The 12,233-nt window shown below is 38.2% G+C and overlaps 1 protein-coding gene across 1 annotated transcript; it reads right to left on the reverse strand.

Moving 5' to 3' along the window:
- Window positions 1–1,818: 1,818 nt before the first annotated feature.
- On the reverse strand, window positions 1,819–11,143 carry LOC139743606 (uncharacterized). Its single transcript, XM_071654082.1, has 5 exons — window positions 11,018–11,143; window positions 10,347–10,577; window positions 9,147–9,293; window positions 4,974–5,084; window positions 1,819–2,752 (listed from the first exon to the last, which is right to left on the reverse strand). Exons 1-5 carry the CDS (start codon window positions 11,036–11,038, stop codon window positions 2,507–2,509), a joined length of 756 nt encoding a protein of 251 aa, XP_071510183.1. The 5' UTR covers window positions 11,039–11,143; the 3' UTR covers window positions 1,819–2,506.
- Between the last annotated feature and the right edge of the window lie 1,090 nt (window positions 11,144–12,233).

Raw genomic sequence — 12,233 nt, forward strand, 5'->3', positions numbered from 1 at the left:
GCCATGTGAAATAGTCCCAGGAAAAAAAAAGTTAATTTGTGGCCACAGCACTTTAAATTTTACTAGTATTCAATTTTATATATTTTTTATATCATACGTTACAAACATGACAAATTTATCGTTTATTTTCATATCGTGAATTTCAGGGTCGATATGAACCGCAAATAGATTTTCTTTCATATCATATTTTGAGAATGGAGCTACAAAAAAAAAAAAAAATCCATGGTTCGGGTGATGCAACTTGACTGGACTTTGTCAAAAACGAACTTATCAAAGGTGACGAAATCTGTATGCATTATTCCTGACGTTCAAGATAATGAATGAAGTAACATTCATCACTTGCTGAAATGCGGCGTTAGCAGAATGATGATAATTATGTGTATTCAAATTTTGTTTGAAATGAAGTGACGGAACAAGAGTGTGCATGTTTTGTTCGTGTCCCATCTCAGTGGAGATTTTTTGTATGTTAGAATTTTGGTTGTGGCTGGTCTATAATGATTATAACATTAAACTTGCAAATCCGAACATATCCGTTGTATTTCATGAGCGTCATATTGGTGTTTAACATCATCATGATCGAGGTAAGAAGAAACGATTATTTACAGACTAGTGCAGAACTGGTTGCGATTTTTTGTTTTAAAATCTAAAACGTAATCTCATAGAAAAAGAGATGTATTTTTTTTTTTTTTTTTGGAGGGGGAGAATAGTCAAACAGGTTAAAGTATTTATCGAATATCTTTGATTTTGTTAACGTCTGCCAAGTAAGATATTTTGTTATTTAAGAGTATCATTTGGCTCTTGTCAATTTAGAATGCAGAACAGAAAAACCCAACAGTCGCTTTTCAGGGTTCTCCACACCGTCACCTGTCCATCTCATGACTGCACATGATAGCAAGAGAATTAACCCTTTGCATGCCACTTTCATTACCTTCCATAGGTTTATGTGTGAAATTTGTGCACATTAGTCTTATCGGCACAGAAAGGGTTAATCAAACGGTTCATATCAGAGACTCTACTCGGTGATTCCTCCTCCTCCTCATAACTATTAATTGCAAGTCATATCAGGACCATCCATATGGCTTTCCACCTTCATATCACACCGATTCGCAACACAAGAAGTCTCTACTCCCTCTCCTTTACACTTGACTTTTCACATTTCCCATCTTTTCTCTCTAGAGGACAGTTCATTTCAGGACTACTCACATGATGTACTGCAAACTTCAAAATCACCATATATTTGTTTTGTTTTGATTTATTTTTTCTTCAACATAATTTCACACATGAATTATGATTTATTTCACTCATACTTTAAATAACTAACATCACTATATAGATTACAATGATTCAATGGAGAAAAACAAATAAATGTGTACATTGATTCCATTACCAAAATATATTGTATTACCAAATTTGAAAATAATTACCCAAGAAATCATGCAGAAGAAGGACTGCCACTACAAGCGGATGCTTGAACACGTGGCAGCCCAGGAAACCTATCTACGTATACATATCATTTAGCCAAGCAGAATGGAGGGAAAGAATCTTAGACAACCGAATGTTGATAAGGAAGTGTATATGCGTATATGTTTCTATATTTATTTATTTTTTTACTAAAACCCTGTGGAAGCTAGTAGGGTAGAGAGGGAAAAAGGCTTTATGCATGTCACGATGGTATAATGCCTGAAAAGCTACAATTCTATAGCAGTGCCATTATTGCAAATTACAAATCCCTTTGTAAACGTTTCAAATCATAAATTGGTGAAAATTATTAAGAGGCCTATTTTCCGTATATGGTTTCATTTATAATCTATCTAATACCAATAAATGTGTATATAGTTAAGATAAACGGGTTTGTTCTCAAATACCGGCAATGCCCTTCATGTGCAGTTATCACGGATAAGAATGACGGATAACATACCAACATGCAACATAACATACCAACATGCAACATAACATTGCGGCACTTTAGATACTAGTCATTGCACATTTATTCGAGACACTTCAATCTCATTTTCTTAGAGGGTGGGAAGGGGAGGTATAATCCGTGTCACAAATTACCCCATGTTCTGGTTAATTTCAGCAAGAAAACAGAAATATAACGAGTTAGCTCATTGGCACTAACTAGACTACTGTGAGTTGATTATATAGTAGAATTCAGTTGAAATGTTAAACAGTTTCGGTAAATCGTGTTTTTGAATATGGCTTGAAATAAAATGATTGTGTCACACAAGCTATATACTGACCAATCTTGAAATGTCATTTGGCTGTATATATATCCCAGGAACTTACGAAATGCACTTCACTTGAAGAACGCTTCAAGCCTTTGATTTCAACGACTTTCCTACAAACAAATCTACGTTAATTTTCCTTTTCGATATAAAAAAGGGAAAATGATTATAATTATCTATTGTTTGGCTTAGATTAAAAATAATTAGCAATACCTGTGTATTTCTTAGAATAGGGATTTCTATCGAAGAGAAATGTCTCAACTGAAGGTGCTATACCTCTACCAGCACCTCCGATAGCACACTCTGAAACCATTCACATACGCGCAAACGTAAGCACAGAATCTTCCTCTCTCCTGCCTCCCGGACATCTCTTCATCCGTTTCCACCTCCAACCACAGAGAGGATCGACCGCTGCACATCCCGCGGATGACAGGTCCGTTGACGGTCTGGAGGTAACCATCCGGGATCGTTCCAGCAACTCGGTAGTTTCCGGTTCCTGCCTTGTCCGAGACCAAGTCTATGACCTGAAGAAACAAAAATGGTCAATGCAATTAAGGAAAAATTCAAACTTTCCTGGGCAATCAATTCATATAAAAAAACATATTATGTGGAAAAACAAAATTAGAAGCACACAACATGTAGTAGTAGTAGTAGTAGTAGTAGTAGTAGTAGTTTATTAACTCAATCACCCTTCTGGGGTATGTGAGTAAAAATAAATACATGTAAGATACAAACTGGCAAGAATAACAATCTACATGACAGTCTAAACATGCAATGAAGATATATACATGTACATGGAATAGAGATGAATATACGAATACATCAGACTATCTACTTTCTATAACAGGCACTGTGCCTGCAATACATGTAAGCTAAACAATCATCACCCTCTAACAGGGTTAATGTATAAGTACTCATAATCACACACAAGCAAATCTTTTCAAAGTTTATCAAAATGATCTACAATTACCTTACAAAACTTTACTAATTTCAACATCACTGTTTGCGTAGAGTGGTTAAGTAAAAGATCCATTTTATATACATTAGGTCGTTTCCAAAAAAAAAAATTCTTCATGGCTTGTTTACGATCATTTTCAAATATTGGACACTGAAACAAGTAATGAAATTCATCCCCGATCTGATTCAGGGTGCAACATTCACATATTCGATCCTCTCGAGGAATATTTGCATACCTTCCAGTCACTATAGGAAGCTTATTATTTAAACATCGAAATCTACAAAAAAAAAAAAAAAAAAAAAAATCCTATCACATGGATTAAAGGACAAGTTCACCTTCATAGACGTGTGGGTTGATTGAATGCAGCAATATTAGTAGAACACATCAGTGAGAGTTTGAGCAAAATTGGACAATCTGTTAAAAAGTTATGCATTTTTGAAATTTCTGCTCAGTCATGGCTGGATGAAAAGACTACTATTGCTTGTGATGTCACATGAGCACAACGATATAAAGAAAGAATAAAGAAAATTCAACATATTTTCACTTTTCTCGTATAACAAAAGAACACTTGACTTCTCTCTTTCAGAAGGCAGGGGGAATAATATTACTCTTAACATATGTCAGTAACAAGTCGAAGAAATGTGCACTTTATTCAAAAAGTAAAGTTTTGTGAAATTCTCTTTTTATTTTCTTTATATGGTTGTACGCATATGACATCACACACTGTAGTAGTCTTCTCATCCAGCAGTGACTACCCAGATACTTTAAAAATTCATAACTTTTAAACGGATTGTCCGATTTTCCTCAAACTTTCACTGATGTGTTTTACTAATATTGCTGCATTCACTCAATCCACATGTATATGAAGGTGGACTTGTCCTTTAAGGTGCACCATATAATCTTCAAACACTAGCTTTTGCTTATATATTCGATACACAATACATTGAGAATTCACATTTATTTCGTTATGCCAAACTTGTTGGCGTGTATCATTCAACCTCTGCGACACAATTTTCTTAAACACAGAAAACTCCATATCTTGTGCTTGGTTATCCCAAATGTATGAAAATCCTATGACTATCAAAAATACTTTTAATCTTCCCAAGCCATGGCAGGATGTAAGTACAAGTTTCAAAAAGAGAAAAATAAAACGAATATATTATGCTAGCCAGTTTACCTTGCTTTCCATGAACTATCCTATACCAAAACATAAGCATACGACTTGCAACAATATACTCTAATTTATATCTCCCCAATTCGCCATAAACTATACAGTTAGGGGTCTTCCTATGAACACCAAGAAGACCTTTACAAAATTTCAAATACACATTTTCAATTTTGCAACAATATACTCTAATTTATATCTCCCCAATTCACCATGAACTATACAGTTAGGGGTCTTCCTATGAACACCAAGAAGACCTTTACAAAATTGCAAATAAAAATTTTCAATCTGTGTTAACTTTTCAAATCCCCATGTGCAATGAGTAAGGGTGCGTTGCTAAGCACACAAAAATACACATGAAAATATATATTTCAGATTATCCTGTAGATCAAACATAAAAGGTCCTATAAGAATTCCTTTTTCAACTGATCTGAAGTTGATGCTAATTAGTTCTTAATTGTTATAAACAATGAGAGTAGACGCAGAGACAGTTTGAGGGACAAGAACACCTCCCACGACAACCACCGGCATTTCCCGTAATCACGTGAATTATGCCCTAGAGGCTCTCCAGTGGGTTTACACACACACACCTACACACACACAACTGCACGAATTTGCATACCTGATTGTGATCATTGCTCCTAATGAGGTTTTTCGTGTCCTCCGCCATTTCATCTCCCAGGGCGAAACCCACGCACGAGTTCTGATCGTGAACATTGATGAACACCACATTCTGCGGAAAGAATATTATATTAAAACAATACAAGATAAAAGAGGATATGAAAACTGAGTAGCATGTAGAATACGACAGAAAGAAAAGCGATTGAAGTGTACCCATGGAGTGTATCAGACATATTAACCACACTGAATTATACTTTATTTCGTTTAATATCGTCATGAAAGTATTTCACTCACACAGATTTATAATCTTTATTCACAGCTATTTATGATCAATCATTTTGGCTATCAAACCTCGATTACAAGGTTTGCAACAACTTATTATTACATATTGGATATATATATTTAAGAGAACTTCCCAAGATTCTTCTCGTATAAGCGAAGGGGAGGGGAGGAGGGGTTATCATGGGCGTCACCAGGGGGGGGTGCGTTGGGTGCGAACGCACCCCCCTTCAGATCCTTAAAAAAAAAAAAAAAAAAAAAAAACAGTCTGCGAGCGACCTCAACGCCGGACGACGCTAAATACTAGTAATTACTCTTTTCTTTTTCTTTTTTTTAATATTTTCCACCAGGGACACACACACACACACACACACACGCACAAAAAAAAAATCGTCGGCAAAAACAATTCGCACCCTTGGTTCTGCAGCACTGTATTCTACAGTGTTATACTATTTATCGACCGTACTGTACATCCGTACGATACGGAGCACTTATACACGTTTGCATGTACGTGAGCTACTTATATATACAAGTATGTAGGGTCTATGTACGTTACTTCTGACCAATCCATATTGCCAGCCCTAGAACGAGCCTTAGCCTCATTAAAAAAAAAATGGAAAAAAAATTGAGGGGGAAGCATATCATTTTGCCCACCCCCTCCCCCCCCCCCCCATAATTCCAGAGACGAGAAGATTTTCTTATTTTTTTTTTGACAGAAAAACAAAAAGTTACCCCCATAAAAATATTGGAGGGGCAAGCATATTTTAATTTTGCCCCCCATAATCAATAATTCCCGAAGTAAGATTTTCTTGCTTTTGAAAGAAAACAAAAATGTTGCCCCCATAAAAATATTGGAAGGCAAGCGCACCAATTGCCCCACCCCACATAATCATAATTCCCGCGATGAAAAGATTTTCTTGCTTTTTTGTTAGAATTCAAGAAATCTGTCCAATTATTTCACCCAAAAGCAGTGGCGTAACTACGGAGGGGGGGGGGGGGGGGTGCGCCCCCCTCCCAATCCGCTGGTTTAAAAAAAAAGACTTACCAAAATAGTAGTTCAAGTGTTAGTAAACTGCTTTTGAATGAAAGGGTGATCAAGAAATAACATTTTCTATGATTTCTTTTAACCATAATTAAATAGGTATATAGTGTGAAACATTGTTCAAAAAGCCCGGACCCGACAAAACATTGTGATTCAGCGTGATTCCTGGTTGGCATTCTGCATAATCATAAGCAGGATGTGCGCAGTGTACTCAGTACATCCGAACGAAGAGTCGCTACAATGTTGCGCAATGTGATGTATAGAATGTACACCTTTGTACCTTCGTTATATCAAAGCTAGATCATTGATTTTGCAGTGTTGCTTTACATACTAGTCTATATAAAAATATCTTGCATTGCCAATAAAAAGACTTGACCTGGGCTAATTCCTAACTTTTCCATATACACACACACAAACAAACACGAACAATAGTTTAGGGGATGCTCTAAAGTGCAGATTTTGGACATCCTTTCCCCGCTTGGTCACTTCGACGCCACCTCATGAACATAAACCCACACCCTTGACTACCAGTGGCGGATCCAGGGGGAGGGGCGCACCGGGCTCCCCCCCCTTTAATTTCCAAAGCGAAAAAAAATAATAATATAGCTTCAAATGGCAGTTTTTGGACAGCAAAATGTCAAAATTTTCAAGCTCGCATTAAGTCGTAATGCCATTCTCCTGAAGTTGCTGCCAGGAATTGCCGGCAGTTGCGCCTGGTGCGCCGCCCCCCCCCCCTCAATTTCCAAAGCGAAAAAATATAGCTACAAACGGCAGTTTGGGGACTGTAAAATGTCAAAATTTTCAAGCTCGCTCGCTCCGTTCGCTCGCATTTAATCTTTATGCCATTCTTCTGATGTTGCTGCCAGTAATTGCCTGCAGTTGCGCCCGGTGCGCCCCCCTTAATTTCCAAAGTGAAAAAATATGGCTAAGAACGGCAGTTTTTGGACTGTAAAATGCAAAAATTTTCAAGCTCGCTCTCTTCGCTCACTCGCATTTAATCGTTATGCAATTCACCTGATGTTGCTGCCAGTAATTGCCAGCAGTTCCTCCCGGTGCCCCTCCCCCTTAATTTCCAAAGCTAAAAAATATGGCTACAAACGGCAGTTTTTGGACTGTAAAATGTAAAATTTTCAAGCTCGCTCGTTCCGCTCGCTCGAATGTAATCATTATGCTCTCCTTATATTGCTGCCGGTATTTGCCAGCAGTTGCGCCCGATGCGCCCCCTTAAATTCTAAAGCGAAGAAATATAGCTACAAACGGCAGTTTGTTTGTTTTTTACTGTATGATGTCAAAATTTTCAAGCTCGCTCGCTCGCTCGCTCGCATTTAATTGTTATGCCTTTCACCTGATGTTGCTGCCAGTAATTGCCAGCAGTTGCGCCCGGTGCGCCCCCCCCCTTAATTTCCAAAGCAAAAAGAAAAAAAAAATATGGCTACAAAAATATGGCTACAAACAGTTTTGGACTGTAAAATGTCAAAATTTTCAAGCTCGCTCGCTCGCTTGCATTTAATAATTGTTATGCAATTCTCCTGATGTTGCTGCCAGTAATTACGGGCAGTTGCGCCCGTTGCGCCCCCACCCCTCCTTTATTTCCAAAGCGAAAAAATATGGCTCCAAATAGCAGTTTTTGGACTGTAAAATGTCAAAATTTCCAAGCTCGCTCTCTTCGCTCGCTCGCATTTATTTGTTATGCCATTCACCTGATGTTGCTGCCAGTAATTGCCAGCAGTTGCGCCCGGTGTGCCCCCCCCCCTTAATTTCCAAAGCAAAAAAAATATGGCTACAAACGGCAGTTTTTTTTAACTGTAAAATGTCAAAATTGTCAAGCTCGCTCGCTCGCTCGCTCGCTCGCATTTAATTGATATGCAATTCTCCTGATGTTGCTGCCAGTAATTACCGGTAGTTGCGCCCGTTGCGCCCCCACCTCTCCTTTATTTCCAAAGCGAAAAAATATGGCTCCAAATGGCAGTTTTTGGACTGTAAAATGTCAAAATTTCCAAGCTCGCTCTCTTTGCTCGCTCGCATTTGATTATTATGCCATTCACCTGATGTTGCTGCCAGTAATTGCCAGCAGTTGCGCCCGGTGTGCCCCCCCCTTAATTTCCAAAGCAAAAAAATATGGCTACAAACGGCATAATGTCAAAATTTTCAAGTTCGCTCGCTCCGCTCGCTCGCATGTAGCCGTTATGCCATTCTCCTGATATCGCTGCCAGTAATTTGTCGTTTCACACCGTCATTCCATAATCCATTTATAGGGGGTACAACCCCCTCCGGCACTTCCACACCCTCCCCCCACCCTTGCTCGCTCCCTCGCATACTACCCCCCCCCCCCCCAAGATTAAATCCTATCTACGCCGGTGCCCTTTCCCCGCTTGGTTTCCCTCAAAAAACAGTAAAAATCTAGGGATTGAGAGCTTCCTATGTTCCAAATGTCTGTCCAAAAAATCTCGTAAACATTTAGTGTCAAAACGCACCCCTCTTGAAAAAAAGCTGGTGACGCCCCTGGTTATATGGAACTTTGACCCCTGCCCGCAGCCCCCCCCCCACACACACACACATTTACCTACACACAAACAACAACAAAAATCACATATTCTTTCTCATGGAATTTTTGTTCTAAATCATTGTTTTTCTGGATGGGGGCTCACTGTAGTATTCATCCCTTTCATGCACTTATGATAATGATACGATGATACAATTATGTTACGAGCGTCAGTGCAGAAACACAATCTTACAAAGTGGATATTTTCAACTTATCGTATCGCACATTTCCTGCTTGTCATGTAATCACAGTATGTCATGGAAAAAAAATCATTTGAAAACAAAAAGGAAGCAGCACGAAATCAAACTCACCCGATCGAAGTCGATGGCGATCGTGGCTGGCGAGCTGCCGCTGAAGTTACCAGGAGCGTTGATGAGAACAGTGTTGAGGGCGCTGTTGTAGCTCATGGTTTCTGAGGCAGTCATTCCGTTTCCTCCCCTCAGCTCTAGGTTCCTAGCCTGCAAATCAATTGATCAGTTAACACGTCCTTGACTCTATGGCAATTTGTATGAGCTAGTCGGTTACACAAACTATATTATGGTGTGGCGACTCATGTTTGGTCATGATATTGGCAGGTTCAGCAAACATTATGTGGACACTTTTCAAAGGCAGTCTAATGTGAAACGCAGGAGCAGATGCAGTACGTGCTCCATGTATAGAAGACTCAGAAGCACGAATTAAACGTGTAGTAGAAATCTATAGAAAGATCTTTAACAAGTTTTCTATTACAATCCTATTAGTCACGTCAACATGGAAATAAATAAATGGAGCTATAAGATAAGAATATAGTTTATGAATTGATTTTAGGGTTAATTTCATGCCAGATATTCTTTTTAAACGAGAGAAAGCATAATCATTACAGTCTTGCATAACTTATGTCTATTTTTTTTAGCTTTTAACTCTCCGTCAAACCTCGCTTGTAATATCGTAATTAATATTTTTAATTTTCATGCGATCAATTAATATGATAATTTTCAAATGAGAATTCTTTAATCTATGAAGGCCTTAAAGAAGGAGTGAAATGATATGCGTGATAATTGAAAAGCTAATTGGATGTTACGACATTCTTGAAAATGTAATTCAATAAAAATGACACTATTACAGGCTCAAGCGCCAAAAATATCTCTTCTTGAAAGTATTTGTAATTTCTCGTAAATGAGCTGATTATCAATCGTTTTTTCTAGCTATCTATCTATCTGTCCATCTGAATATGTCTATTCCGCGAGTAAACCACTCCACCGAGTAAACCACGTGCAAAACTTAAAAAGAAGCCCTTATTAAACATAATAACGCAAAGACATGAGTGACGTGAATGATTAAATTATCATGTAATCAGTCGTATTTTATCCTCAGCAGAGCAGTAAAGTTGCTATATTAATAGAAAGGCTGTCATCTATATAGCCAGTACGCATATAGAAGCAGAGAATTAAAGAGAATTACGATATACTTGACATATGATTCTATATACATATAATCATTATAGTATCTATGTATGCAAACGATGTACTCACTGCATCATGATCAAGGATCTGATCGTGCGGGCGACCATAGTTAGTTGGTTGCGGACAATTAGGACTCCCCTTGTGGACCACTGCAGTGATTGTGATGGCACCGGCTACAAGTAGAACTGTGATGAGTACAGCGGTACAGGGGATCCTCCACGAGGCGAAACGCGAGGCTTTTGGTGGCGCCGTATCTGCCTCCATCCTGGCGTACGCTGGCAGAGCCGAAGAGCTGTCGTACTAAAGGTAGGCAAAAAAAAGAGGGCATTGGGTGTTGGGGTGTGAAAATTGGTGAACAGGAGTGAACTAACGCGCACTGAAAGCCAAAAGATCTGAGATGAATTTACAAGAGCATTGCCGATCTTGTCGTAATCTGTTACTGTTATTGATGCAGCGGTATATCTGTCACTTCATTTTGTCTTCATTTAACAGTTGCGAGGAACAATGTCTATTGTTGGTGATTGTATTGGGGGGAGTGTGGTAAATTCTTTGCAAGATCGTAATGAGGCCGCACTGCACTGAGTTCATACGAAAAAGTTTGTGTAATAACTTGACAAATAATTTTGGATCCAATTAGGACACACAAGTTAAGTAAATTCAATGCCTAATATGATAAGAATGATGAGAATAATCCTGTAGAATTATTTCTATGATGTTACAAGTCAGTCAAGAGAGCTTACCTGTGATCCTGATTTCTCCATGGTGAATTAGTCGTTAAGTTGATGAAAGGCTGTCAGTGGAAGAAGTTGCAAGGTTGACAGTTGAAGGAGTTGGTTGTAATTCTGCTTACCGTCCAGCTGACTGATGAAACGACACTGCAAGTTCACAAGATTTATAACAAAACGATTGGGCGTGGTTTTGCATGATCTCCACCTTCACTCAAAATCCTCGTGCTCTGATTGGTTGAAACCAAATCAATGGAGCGCTCATCTAAATCTGGCTTTCGTTCAATTTGTACTTACGCACTTTTGTTTTGTTTTGTTTTGATTTGTTATGTTCACGGGGGGGGGGGGGGGCTACAAAGGAAAGAACAACTCAAATGCGCCTCCCCTTTTACCTTACTTCCTTGAAATTTCATCATCGTTTGTGGGGTTGTTTTTTTTTTTTGTCCGGGGTTTGTTTGCTTTTCTCCCTCTCCTTTCGTTCCTCCTTTATCAGAGATTTTTTTTTTATTGTTATTATTTGAGTTAACTGAACAATTCTATGACACGCGTTGTCTTCTCATTTACACTACATTATTATTTGAGTTAACTGAAAAATTCTATGACACGCGTGGTCTTCTCATTTACACTTTCAAGTGTTTTCAAAATACATTATCTTCACAGTATCATATTGTTACCCAACTTTGTTTACACTCTTCCATACCAAACAATTATCTTGCAATGATTTATTAGTGTTACGCGTTACCTTATCCTTTAATGAATAGACGTTTTTGTTTCAAGTAAATATTAGTGTGATGTAAAGGAAATATTAACTAAATCTGTAGAAAAAAATGCACATATTATTATTTCGCTTTTCGAAATTTGATTACGTCGATCTATCTGAGCACGCCCAAATATGAATTCAAGTGCAATTATGCCTCATATTCAGATTGATTGCAATAAAAGTATAAAATCAGATCAGTATGATGTTATAGATTTCATCAAAACAAGACATGAATAAGAATACGGAAATTTGAAACATTTCTTAAGTATGTTCTTATTTAGATACGCTCAAAAAAGAGAGAATGATGAAGTCGTGCCTTCACATCTCTCCAAGTTTTTACTTGTTTTTACACATATCATTCAAATTAAATTCCGTTGTTGAACATTGAGCTATCACAACCTCTTGGGGAGCTGTGGTATAGTGGATAAGACTCTTGACTTTCAATTGGAGGGCCGAGTTCGAATCCAGTCC

The sequence above is a fragment of the Diadema antillarum genome, unplaced genomic scaffold (assembly GCF_040938485.1).
Source record: "Diadema antillarum isolate AM-2024a unplaced genomic scaffold, OU_Dant_1.0 seq00001098_RagTag, whole genome shotgun sequence".
NCBI lineage: Eukaryota > Metazoa > Echinodermata > Echinoidea > Diadematoida > Diadematidae > Diadema > Diadema antillarum.